The sequence below is a fragment of the Piliocolobus tephrosceles genome, chromosome 20 (genome assembly GCF_002776525.5).
Source record: "Piliocolobus tephrosceles isolate RC106 chromosome 20, ASM277652v3, whole genome shotgun sequence".
Classification (NCBI taxonomy): Eukaryota; Metazoa; Chordata; class Mammalia; order Primates; family Cercopithecidae; genus Piliocolobus; species Piliocolobus tephrosceles.
In genome coordinates this window covers 31,600,459-31,613,018 of record NC_045453.1, presented here as the reverse complement: position 1 = coordinate 31,613,018, position 12,560 = coordinate 31,600,459, and the positions used below count along the sequence as shown (strand labels likewise).

Here is a 12,560-nt window from a genome sequence, read left to right as displayed (position 1 = left end):
TTTCTTTTCTTTTTTTGATGTGTAATAACCGTAGAACAATCCAAGCTCAGGTCCTTGAGCTCAGCCTCGGTATTGAGTTGATTTGTAGTTAGGAGCTAATCAAAACAGAAGGGGGAGCTGGATAGGCAGGGGAGACAGGTGACACTTTTACAGGATAAGTCAAAAAGTACGTTATCTCCTCATCTCTCTCTGGCACATCATTCACCTGAGAGTGACTTCACACAATTATAAATGTGGCAAGGTGGCATTCGTCTACTGCTTGGATTGATCTTTATTTACAGAATGTAAACAAAGAATGTACCCTGACAGGTGGAGACAGAAAGACAGAATGAGATGGCCGGCACTTTTAGAACTTACACATTAATAGTCTAATGGGAAATGCAAAAAACAGAAAAACAAACAAAAACCCAGCAACAACACAGGGCTTTCTGCTTAAATCCCCCGGACACGGATGTTACATAGCCATAGATTTTTAAAAAGGTATCTATTTAAAAGAAAGCTAACCAAACCCCAAACCTCACTTGGAGCAGGGGAAAAAAAATCTAGGAGGAAAAGTAAATTTCTAAAATTAAAAGTTGAGGCTTGGTATGGTGGCTCACACCTGTAATCTCAGCACTTTGGGAGGCCAAGGCGGGTAGATCACCTGAGGTCAGGAGTTCAAGACCAGCCTGGCCAACGTGGTGAAATCCCATCTCTACTAAAAAATACAAAAGTGCTAATGGCTGGGCATGGTGGCAGGCACCTGTAATCCCAGCTACTGGGGAGGCTGAGACAGGAGAATCACTTGAACCCAGGAGGCGGAGGTTGCAGTGCACCAAGATCATGCCACTGTATTCCAACCTGGGCAACAGAGTGGGACCCTGTCTCAAAAAACAAAAAACAACAACAAAAAAACCCCAAGAAACCCAAAACATTTTTGGGGTACTGATATGTGCCAAGCACTGGGTGGAGCATGTTACCCTTTAAAAAAGACTCTAGATTTCTCAAATGTAACTTTGCTTCTAGTAGCTGGCCCTCTTTTGGGGGGAATTAAGAAAAAAAGTCCAGGTGCGGTGGCTCACACCTGTAATCCCAGCACTTTGGAAAGCCGAGGCTGGCAGATCACCTAAGGTCAGGAGTTCGAGACCAGCCTGACAAACACAGTGAAACCCTGTCTCTACTAAAAATACAAAAGTAGTGGGGTGTGGTGGCACATGCCTGTCATCCCAGCTACTGGGGTGGCTGAGGCAGGAGAATTGCTTGAAGCCGGGAGGCGGAGGTTGCAGTGAGCCACCATGGCACCATTGCACTCCAGCCTGGGCAACAAGAGCAAAAAAAAAAAAAAAAAAAAAAGAGGATATAGCCTCTTTTTGAAATACCTCTCCTCTCCTTTGTTCAGGGGCTTCTTTCCTCCTGAGACCCCCATGGCCAATTTGTATTCGTGCCTTCCTTCCGGTCTCTAAATTGCGTAAAGGCCACTTAGGATTTGCAGACTCTTCAGCAGAACTCCCAAAGAGAGGTTCAGGTCCATTCTCTTCTTCCTTCCTAAAGAGAACATGATCTTATGCTTAGGGTGACCACAGGCCAGAACACGACTCTGATGGGAAAAAAAGCTCCATTCAGTCTAATTTAATGAAATCTGTGAAGGTGTGTGTTAGGGCCAGAGTCTCCTAGTCCCTATTCTAAGGGGTCAGAGATGGTCAATCAGGCTGACCAATATTCTTAGTTCCCTCCAATGATTTGTTTTAATTGATGGTGGGGACCTTGTGACATCAATTGGCCCTGTTCCTTCTCTCTTGAAAATTGCTACTCGTCCTGAGAAATTTGATTTTTAAATGGGCAAATGGCATGAGTGGGTTTGAGAGGAACCTCACATTTGCTACTGTAGGTAAAAGAAACCAAGAAGTGTAGAAACGAATTGTTGTTCACTACTGATGTGTCTCCTGAGAGTTACTTTATTTAGAGGCATTTGAAGAGCCACACTTCTGCTGGGGGTTGGGAGTAAGTTTTATTTGGAGGAAAAATTAACTCTAAAAAGAAGAAGGAGCATGGCTGGCATTGGGAATTTCAAATCTAGGTTACCTTCTCTAAAAATAAATTTATTTTTTGCTTAATACTAACCTTCCTGGCTGGGCGCAGTGGCTCATGCCTATAATCCCAGCACTTTGGGAGGCAAAGGTGGGCCAATCACCTGAGGTCAGGATTTCCAGACCAGCCTGGCCAACACGGTGAAACCCCGTCTATACTAAAAATACAAAAAATTATCCAGGTGTGGTGGCGCATGTCTGTAATCCCAGCTATTTGAGAGGCTGAGGCAGAAGAATAGCTTGAACCTGGGAGGCGGAAGTTGCAGTGAGCCAAGATAGTGCCACTGCACTCCAGCCTGGGTGACAGAGTGAGACTCCATCTTAAAAACAACAACAACAACAACTATCTTTCCTGCATAAAAGTCCAAGGTGATTTCTAAGACCATACACTGACTCTTGCTAAATGGAAATTAGCCTGGACTAGAGGTAAGACATAAAAAAAAAAAAAAAAAAAAAAAAAAAAAAAAAATCACTAGGAAGACTATGGAGCAGAGTTATTTTAATAAGATCATGAGATCCAGACCAGGATTCTAAACATTCTAACAGTATACTTACAATAGAGCTATGCAGAAAAGTAACTGCATTTTATTATTATAATGATTAATTATTACTTAGTGGAAGCCCAAATAAGAAGAAAAGCTTTAGACCCTGCTAAAAAACAAACAAAAAACAAAACAAAACAAAATTTCAAGAAAACCTGCATAAAAAACAAACAAAAAAAAACTTTAAAGAAAACCTGCATTAAAAAAAAAAGGAAACAGTGGCCCAACAAACTAAGGCTGCAATGTTGCAATGCTGGCAGATGAGTTAAAGCAAATGTGGAAATGAAATATCACCATAGCAATGACAACCATCTCAGAAATGGGGGAGCTCACGTTTCATGTACACTTAATGGACATTTATAAGCAGGGATCTGTGAGTTTGGCTATAATTCAGAAAGTAGCAGACTACTCGACACGTGTCCTTTGGCAAGGGATTTTAAGAGCACATAGTATACTTAGAATAATCATGCTTTACATTTAAATAATGCTTTATAGCTTACCATCACATTTCTGGTAAGCATTATCTTATCTGAATTTGAAATTTGACATCCTTTAGCTACTTAGCAGTCTTTGAGTAAAAGTGCCTGAAGGCTGGGCGCAATGCCTTGCGCCTGTAATCCCAGAACTTTGGGAGGCTGAGGCGGGTGGATCACAAGGTCAGGAGTTTGAGACCAGCCTGACCAACATGGTGAAACCCCGTCTCTACAAAAAAATATAAAAATTAGCCAGGTGTGGTGGCGGGCGCCTGTAATCCCAGCTACTCAGAGGCTGAGGCAGGAGAATCGTTTGAACCCAGGAGGCAGAGGTTGCAGTGAGCCAAAATCATGACATTGCACTCCAGCCTGGACAACAGAGCGAGACTCCTTCTCAAAAAAAAAAAAAAAAAAAAAGTGCCTGATATTTAATTTCTGAGCTTTTGGTTTATTTGCCTATGAAATGGGGCCCTATCAAGTTTTTATTGCCCAGGACTGTTTCAAGAGACAAATATAACTAGATGAAAGGCTTTAAAAAATATAAAAGGTGGCCAGGCATGGTGGCTCACCCCTGTAATCCCAGCACTTTGGGAGGCTGGGTGGATCACTTGAGGTCAGGAGTTCGAGACTAGCTTGACCAACATGGTAAAACCCCATCTCTACTAAAAATACAAACAATTAGCCAGGCATGGTGGCACACGTTTATAATCCCAGCTACTCTGGAGACTGAGGCAGGTGAATCGCTTGAACCTGGGAGGCAGAGGTTGCAGTGAGCAGAAATCCTGCCATTGCACTCCAGCCTGGGCGACAGAGCGAGACTTTGTTTCAAACCAAACAAAAATGTTATCAGAATGTGTTATATTATTATTATTATTATTATTACTGGTTACTAATAATACTGAGAACAGTGAGATTTTCCTTTTCAAGTTAGGAGGATACATACAGAAAGGGGATGACCCCCAATTCTTTTTGCTTACAACCAGTTTTCCATGGTAAATAATGTGGGCAGATTTTAAACATTAATCTACCTATATGGGAAATTTTTTTTTTTGAGAAAAATATATAAGAATTAAAACCAAGGTAGAATTTCAGACTTTGAGAAGCATGAATCTTACTAGGAGACTGAGAAGAGAAACTAATAAATCTATCTGGACTCCAAAATTTTGTGGCCTGATAGGCTATATCCTTCCCACCACACCAAAAGCTCAGTGGAGGCATTTAGAATACAGAAAAATGGCTGTATGTTTAAAAAAAAAAAAAGAGAGAGAGAGAGAGAAAATAAAAATAAAAAGGCGCTACTGCAAGATGGGATACAATGCATCACTGCATCACTGTTGCACTTGGTGGCATAAATAAATAATCATACAATTAATTGTGATTCGCTGTATAAATAAAGCATCATAGCAGAATAACCTTTCTTATATATAGCATTTGCGTACACAATTTTAATAAATGTGGCAGATACTAAGAAACTCTGATCTATTAGCCCCCTTCAGTTCTGAAACAAGGAGGAAATCACACCTAAATGAAGTCTTAAAAAATGTTTAAGCCACCAAAATTATTTTAAAATGTAACAGAAACATGGAAACAGTCTATTGGTGGATAGTGTTGAGCAAGAAGAAAAGGGCTTCTTTAAAAAGAACTCTTTAAATATTTTAGAATTTTAATAGTATTATTGATTTCTATCTATCTTTCTCTCTCTCTCTCTCTTTTATTTCTTAAGATTCCCTGTAATGAGATTAAATAGTCCAGGCAATACAAACAGAAAGGATAAGCACATAAACATTTTTCAAGCAACAGATGAATCTGCATGTCACAAATTAGCAACCATATCAAAAGACAGCCATTTGATCTACATTTTCAGTGGTAGGGATGGATGGATGGATGTCTTGTTTTATATGTTGGGACTAGAAAGTTAGTAAAAAGTCTTGTCCTACATGTGAGTAAGTCCTCATCCTTCCTCCTCTCCCTGTCCCCAATCAATAATTCAGGTCCAGAAGAGGTACGTCACCTCTGCAAAAGGAAGCCTGGTCAAAAACTGTAGCCTGCTTTGACAAACTGCAGTGGTACAGTTTCAGCTAGCAGCTAACACTGGCTATCATATTTCAGGCTTATGTTAGACATGGCCCATGGTTTACCAGCCCATCTTCTGGACTATGCTGCATCCAAAGGTGTTTGGCCACCAGCACCCAAGAACAAAGCCAGGACAAGGTGCAAGGTAACCCTAGCAAATACTCCTTTTGTTAAAGTTAATTTTTACTCCTGGTGACAAAATAAGGGGAGACAAAGGAAACTTCTAATATTCTTAAGACTGGTCCCAAACATGGACAGTTTGCTGCAGGATTGATGGCTGCACAATCTATGGTATAAGTCTCCAGTCCTGATGTAAGTGGACTGTGTCTCCTCCACCCCCACCCCCAGGAAGAATAGAAGACTCAAATCATGGCAAAGCATTCCTTAGTGGAGATCTGCTAGGAAAGCTTCATTTCACAAAGGAGGCAACTGATGCCCTGCATGTAAGGCACATTACCAATTTGACAATTAGGAGTCAGGTGCACACTGTCACTTGGGTCTCCTGTCTGTACCCATTTGTGTCCTCCTACCCCAAATTTACGGGTTTGCTTCCCAGGATATATACAGAAAGGGGATGACCCCCAATTCTTTTTGCTTACAACCAGTTTTCCATGGTAAATAATATGGGTAAATTTTAAACACTAATCTGAGCTGTGCTTGGAATATTGAAATGGGTCTATTATGGCGAAATCAGATGTCTGCAGGGAAACCAGTGCATTGTCATTTAATGTTTGGTAGCTTTAGTGTAGCTGAGACATTTGAAATTTAAAACAACTACCATATTATATGTTTTTGGGTAAATGATAATGTTATGATCTACCTGGATGGGCATACACAAAATGATCCTCACATCTAAAATTGTGATTTGTGAGAGCCACATCACAGTAGCATAGTTATATGCCAATAATGCCATTAATAAAAAACCATCACAAGTTCTAACACATTTAACAAATGTAGCGCAGTCTTAAAAACTGTGATCTTGAAATCCCTTGAAAGGTCTTAGAGAATAAAATGTAAAAATTAAGCTTGTGAAGTTCGTTTGAAAGCTTTCATTTAAACCACATATTCAGACCATTACTAATTGCTGATTTGATTAAATGTGGCAAAAATAGTTAATGCCCCAGATTTGAGTTAAGTCTTGGGGGGCTGGGGGGTGGGGAACTGGGAATGGCCACGGAAAGACTGGGAAATACAGGAGAGGGTCTTGCTGTGGGTTGCGGAGGGGGAGCCTGGAGAGAGGAGGGCACCAAGAGGTGGGGAAATGTGAGCAGAGGAGGGGAGGTAGGTAGAAGGCCACCAGAATACCCTCCTGATGAGAATATCATGATTTTTAACTTCTGTAATCAAAAGACCTTTCTATGCTTTTTGTATCCAGAGCCAATGTGCAGACCTTACCTTTGACAAGCCTCTTTGCCCCCAGCTAAAGCTGCTTGAAAAAATTCACATGCAAACATTTACGTGTTTCACAAGTCATATTCACGGTTTTGCCATACTTTGTCCACACACTTCAAATACACTCAGCGCATTTTTTGAAAATTTTTATTTTAGTTGCATTTCAAACACAAAGGTGACATTCCACTCCCAACACATACCCCCATCTTTTTAAACCAAGCCCCTCCTACTGTACTCTTTGTAAAAATGATTGGCTTACCTCAGGCTCTTCGCTAGGAAAAAAAATGATTTCATATTTTTTAACACAGCCACGCCCACCCCCTTGGAACCAGCCCCCACGTGGTTTGGGATTCATTGCCTACAGCAGGTTGTTTCCCCTTTCCCCCATCCCCCGACCAGGAGAGCTGAGTGTGTGCAGAATACCGAACTGATGTGTGCAGCCCCGGGCGCCCCAGATACCTGTGTGTCTGGTTTTTCAACTGTAAAGGCGGGAGGGTTTCGCGAACGAATGAGAAGTGAGGAAACGCTTAGCGCAAAAGGAAAAAGAGAGAAAGACATACAGGAACAACGTTACGGAGGCCGGCAAAAAGCGATCCCCCGCTCCCCCAGGCCAGGGGCCCCGCTTATTTCCCGGGAGGCCCCGCCACCTTCCCCGCGCGTACTCCGCACGGCTCACCGCAGAGCGCCCGGGCGCAGGTACCACCGGAGTGTGCGAACACTGAAAGTTTTTTGCCCGCGCCATGGCGCAAACCACAAGACAGCCGGTTCCCAAGTACAAGTACACAGTCGCCGGGTAATTTAGGGGTGCCGGGATAGGAACGGGAGACACTTGAGCGTATCATGCACAGGCGAACACAGAATATGGACACCAACACACACCAACGACAAGCTGTCTGAGTCCAAGCAGCCGTGCCAGGCGAGGCGGGGGCGCGCCTTTCCCAACGACCCCAGCCCACCATGGACCCCACTGGCCTAGCCAGGGGAGCCCCGGGGCCCCTCCCCGGCAGTTCCTGGCTCACCTGAAGCCCCTGCCTGTCCAGCTTACGGTTGCTGGCGCTGGCCTGTCCAGCCGGAAACGACCCTCAGTGTCGCTCGGCATCACTTTTCTCCCTGGAGGGCATATACTTCGGCCACCCGAATCCACCCAAGATCCCCTCCCGCTCCCAGGGCATAGTTAGGGTCCCTCCCTGGAACTTTCTAGCAAGCTCTTCCCGACTTTGGCTGGATCCCCTCCTCCCACTGCCGAGCCCCGAGCCCCACCAGGCAGCCCTGCCACCCCCTACCCAGTTCCCCGGCGGCCCTGCTGCCCGCAGGCAGAGTCCGCCGCATTACCTAGAAGCAGCAGGCGGTGCGTACACATGTAGCCCATCTTTTCGTCCTGGAGTTGTTTGTCGATGAGCTTGCTGCGTCTCTTCTCTGCGCGCTTCTGGGCCCGCTTCTCCAGGGCTTCTTTGCGCATCTGTCTGCGCTGCTCTGCCAGGGGTACCTTCTTGACCTTGGGGGAGCGCGAGACTTTGGGCTGGGGACTCTCAGATCGACCGAAGCAGCTCCCGAAGGCTTGCATGAGGAAGTTGCGGAGTAAGTTGCGCCGGGGCTTTCGGCGGCGGCGATTTCGCCGATGCTGAAACCAGCGGATGCATCCGAAGGTCCCATCGTCGGACTCGTCTCCGCTGGAGTCATCGTCGCTGCTGGCCGCCCCTTCATCGTAGTACCCGCGGCGGCCGCGGCTGCGCTCGGACTTGCCCCGCCAGGCAGACGCGCGAGTAGGCCGCGGAGTAGGCGGATCGGCAGCCTGGATCTCGGGGCTGGGGGGTCTAAGGAGATGGAGCTTGCGTCTGGCCCCGGAGGCAGGGGCTGCAGAGGCCGCCCGGGCGGCTTGGGCTGCCCGGGTGGCAGAAGCGGCTGGGGCAGTGGAAGCCCCGGCGTCAGGCGCAGCTGGGGCGACATGGGCTGCCCGGGTCTCACCAGCCGCAGGGGCGGCGGGAACCTCAGGGGCTGCCCCGGCATCTGGATCGGCTGGGGCGTCAGGGGCTGCCCCGGCATCTGGAACCGCTGGGGCGTCAGGGGCTGCCCCGGCGTCTGGATCGGCCGGGGCGTCAGGGGCAGCCCCGGAGTCGGGATCGGCCGGGGCGTCAGGGGCCGCCCCGGAGTCGGGATCGGCCGGGGCATCAGGGGCCGCCCCGGAGTCGGGATCGGCCGGGGCGGCAGGGGCTGCCCCGGCGTCGGGATCTTCTGGGGCTGCCCCGGCGTCGGGATCTTCTGGGGCTGCCCCGGCGTCGGGATCTTCTGGGGCTGCCCCGGCGTCGGGATCTTCTGGGGCTGCTCTGGAGTCGGGATCCGCTGGGGCTGCACGGGCTGCCCCGGTGGCGGTATCCGCTGAGGCTGCCCGGGCGGCAGGGGATCCGTACCCCGGAGAGGGGACTTTTCCTCCCTCCGCGGCATCAGCGGCTGTGCTTCCTTCCATCTCTGCTGCTTCCTCCTCAACTGGGGGTCTCTCTGCTCGCTCTCTCTTATCTGGGGCTCCGGAGACCTTGATGGGCGGGCCGTCAAGCGCGACTGGGGGGCTGTCCATGTTGACGGGAGCGTCATCGACCCCAGCGGGGGCGCTGCCCATCTCGAGTGGGGGTCCGGAGATCTCCATCGGGGGGCTACTGCCTGTGAAGTTAGGAGGAGGTCTGACAGCCTCTCGGGATGGGCTGCCGATGGCGCCTGGGACCCAGAGGGGAGGCGCGTTCGCGGTGGGAGTGAGGCGGACCGCACTCGAGGCCGCGACTGCCGCGAACTGGCCGCCGCCGTCAACTTGTGCGATAACTGGGGAAAGCCCCGGGGATGGGCTGTCGTCCCCAAATCCTTCTCCATCAAGCTCAAATGGCATAGTCTCCTCAGGGGGAGGGCTGTAGTCTCCTCTGGAGCCAGTCTTTGCAGGCCTGAGGGCTTGGGGCTCCTCGGGAGGAGCTCCGGGGACCCCTGCAGCACCTGGGCCTCCTGGAGCAAGGTCTGGGACCTGTAAGAGAGGTTGACTGCAGCCTCTCTTGGCAGACTGGTCAAACTCAAAGGGCATAGCTTCTTCTGGTGGAGGGCTGTATCCTCCCAGGCCTGGTCTGGCACCACTGAAGGCTCCAGGTTCCATGAATGCTGGGCCGAAGGCCTCAAGGCCTGCATGGGCCCCACTGGGGGATCCAGGCTGCTTCGGTGTAGGCCAGAAGCCTCCCAAGCTGGGCTGTTCCACTTCGAAGGGCATTGCTTCCTCAGGAGGTGGGCTGTAGCTTCCATGGGCTCCAGCTTCCTTGAATGCCGGGTTGAGGACCTGAAAGTTGGGCCTGGAGACCTCTGGGGGTCCACAGGCCTTGCTGTCATTCTTGATGGGGATGGGCTTGTTGTGAGGCGGTTGGGTCTCCATCTCTTCGGCTGGGCTAGGCCCAGCACCGGGGGCAGCTGCCCCTGGGGCCTCCAAAGATGGTTGATCGGGCTGTTCCCCGATTTCAGGGGGGATATCGCGTTGTCCTGACATATTATTGCCGTCGAGGCAGTTGCGCATGCCCATAACAGGGTGGCGGCCTCTCAAAATAAGTTTGGGGCTCCGTAAGACGGAGCACCCAACCAAACTAGGGTGAAAAAATTATTATTATTATTATTAAATCAAAGTACCAGCTGGAAAGTTCACCAGCCTCACTTTCCAACCCTTGTGAGGCTGGGGGGTTCAAGGCCTGGAACCCTAGACTGAGGCTGAAGCAACTCAATTGTTGCTGGTGGAGTCTTGGCTCCTTTCTGGCCACTTTTTATCCCCTCGGTATGCCCCCCAGCCCCTCTTCCTTCGTCTGTCCTTATGCCCTCTTCTCTCTTTCTTTTTCCTCCAGGCCAGTCCCGCCTGCTTGGATCTGACGAGCGTGCCGATTCGGTCCGAAAATCGCCAGTAGCGCTCTCTCTCTGCCACCAGAGGACGCCGGTTCCAGTGCCGAGCTGGCTCCAGCTCCAGGATCCTGCTCCTGGCGCCAGCGGCCCGGGACTTTGGGTAAGGGGGCTGACGAGCGCAGGCCTCGCAGGGACGTTTTGGCTCCTTCCACTCCTCTCCCTGACTGATTTGGAATCTTTCTCCTCGCTTCTCCTCTGGCCAGAGAAAGCTCTCCTGCGTTGCGGGACACGTGACGCAAGACGTGGGCCTCGGGACGCTGGAGTACAGGAGCTGAAACCCTCCCTCCCCAACCCAACCGACTCCTTGGGGGAGGGGGGACTGAAGAAGGGTTTCATCACCCCAGGATACCCCTGAAACCCTGAGTCATAGCCCCCAGCCTCCAGACAGCCCCGGATCTCAAGTCCCCAGTCCAGAGCGCAAGGCTTTTGGTGCCTGGGAAGGGGCGCAGGCACACGTGGGGATGCGACAGGTGGTCGTGAGCCCACCAGAGAAGCAGAGAGAGACGAGGGAGAGGGGATGCCGAGTATGCGAGCACACAATTTGTTTTTTAAATGCCTTGGGTGTACTTTTTGCTGCTTTTGTTTGTCGCTTGCTGAGGTTGGCTCCGGTAAAGCACTTTAACAGCCCCCACCCTCATCATACTCTAGGGGTCTCCGCAGTGGTCCACAGCGGCGCAAGCAGGGTGCTCCCTTGTTTCTGTGGATGGTGACGCAGGGGAATAAGAAGGTCTCGGGTGCGTACCACCAAGAGCAAAGCCCCCTAGGCAGTAGCTGCCGTGGCACCCATGGAGGGGTGGGGGACGTGCTGCGCAGAGGGGGACCCCACAAAGCGGCCTCAGAGTTTCGCAGGTCCTGCTGTTCTAGGGAAGGGTTAAAGGGGATTTTGGTTGGCGTTTATGGCCGGTTTAGGGTGATTTCGAGAGTAGACAACGCTGTGGGCACTGAACCCACAAATAAACACCATGCCGCGCGGCAACCGCAGCTGAGGTGCGCTGCTCGCTGCTTCGGGCGCCGGCCGCAGCGCCGGTCAGTCCGCTCCTTTAGCCCCACTACAGCCTGTCTTCAGCACCCTTCCAGCCCTTCTCCTCTCGCTATGGGTATCTTAGGGTAGTCGCTTTAGTTTTCCACTGCTAGAGCCTACTGAGGCGGCACTGAGCCCGCCAACCGGCCACAAACCCGGCGGTTGCCCGCGCAGCTGCGCTCCCGCTACCATGCTGCGGTGGGCTCAGAGCTAGCCAAAGGTAAATACCCAAACCACCTGGTGACCTTGGTGTGTGCACATGCTATGCTCTGGTCTGGGGTCTGCTGAGGGATTTGAGCCCAGGAGAAAAGCTGCTGTTAGGGGGTCACGTAAAACCCGGCAGGTGCGCATCAGGTCGGTCTCATCAATAAGATAGATTGGCGAGCCACGTCTAGGCACAGAGCAGCTGGGCAGGAGGCAGGGGGTCACCTGACCTGCAGAGTCCTGCGGGAGGAGAGGCTGGATGAGTGTTACACAGGGCGGGCTGCAGCAAGCAGGGCGCACAGCGCGGGCTGCTGTATGCGAGCTGCAGGCGGGCGAACCACTGCACGGTGCAATACCGTCTAGTCTAATGCATCCCTCTTAGAGCCAGGGTACCACAGGCACCGGGCATCCTTGCCCCCCTGCATCCACCATCCACGTGGCCACGCAGCAGGGAAAGAGGCGAATACAGCAGGACCCCGGTAAACGTGTGGGATCCCCCAAAGATATGTCGGTTTAGCTCTATGGGTCTACACACTTCCAGCTGTCAACACTGAACTTTGGTTCAAACTTTGGCCAACTAACTCCACACAAAATGGCTTAGCCACTTGGGCATCCACAGAACGGCCGCTCAACTGGGTCCCAGCACCAACTCACTCCCCTACGACCCCAGTGCTGGGTCAGCCATTGGGCTGGGGTCATGCCAATCATAGCTGCCTGGCGAATGAGCAGGGGGCGTCAGACCGGAAACCGGATATGGGTGGGAGGTCCAATAGGGGGCGCCGCGTTGGAACGCCCGAAGAGGTTGTGCTTGCTGGGGTGGTTGGAAGTCGTTGGGGGACGGGTGTATGGCGGCTAGGCCTGGAAGACCGCGAGGACC

At 50.6% G+C, this 12,560-nt stretch overlaps 1 protein-coding gene across 6 annotated transcripts in view; it reads right to left on the bottom strand.

Moving 5' to 3' along the window:
- Positions 1-12,560, bottom strand: part of GNAS (GNAS complex locus) — a 72,067-nt gene that overhangs the window by 48,170 nt on the left and 11,337 nt on the right. For 2 of the 6 annotated variants that reach the window (XM_026455139.1, XM_026455138.1), the window contains exons 1-2: positions 8,940-10,090; positions 7,879-8,795 (exon numbers count right to left, since the gene is read on the bottom strand). The exons of 1 other annotated variant lie outside the window; for it this stretch is intronic. In XM_026455139.1, coding sequence (XP_026310924.1) covers positions 7,879-8,795; positions 8,940-10,090 — 2,068 coding nt within the window. Of the gene's footprint in view, positions 1-7,878; positions 10,091-12,560 lie in introns of those variants that run through there. 3 more of the 6 variants (XM_026455136.1, XM_026455135.1, XM_026455137.1) reach the window with 2 other exon arrangements.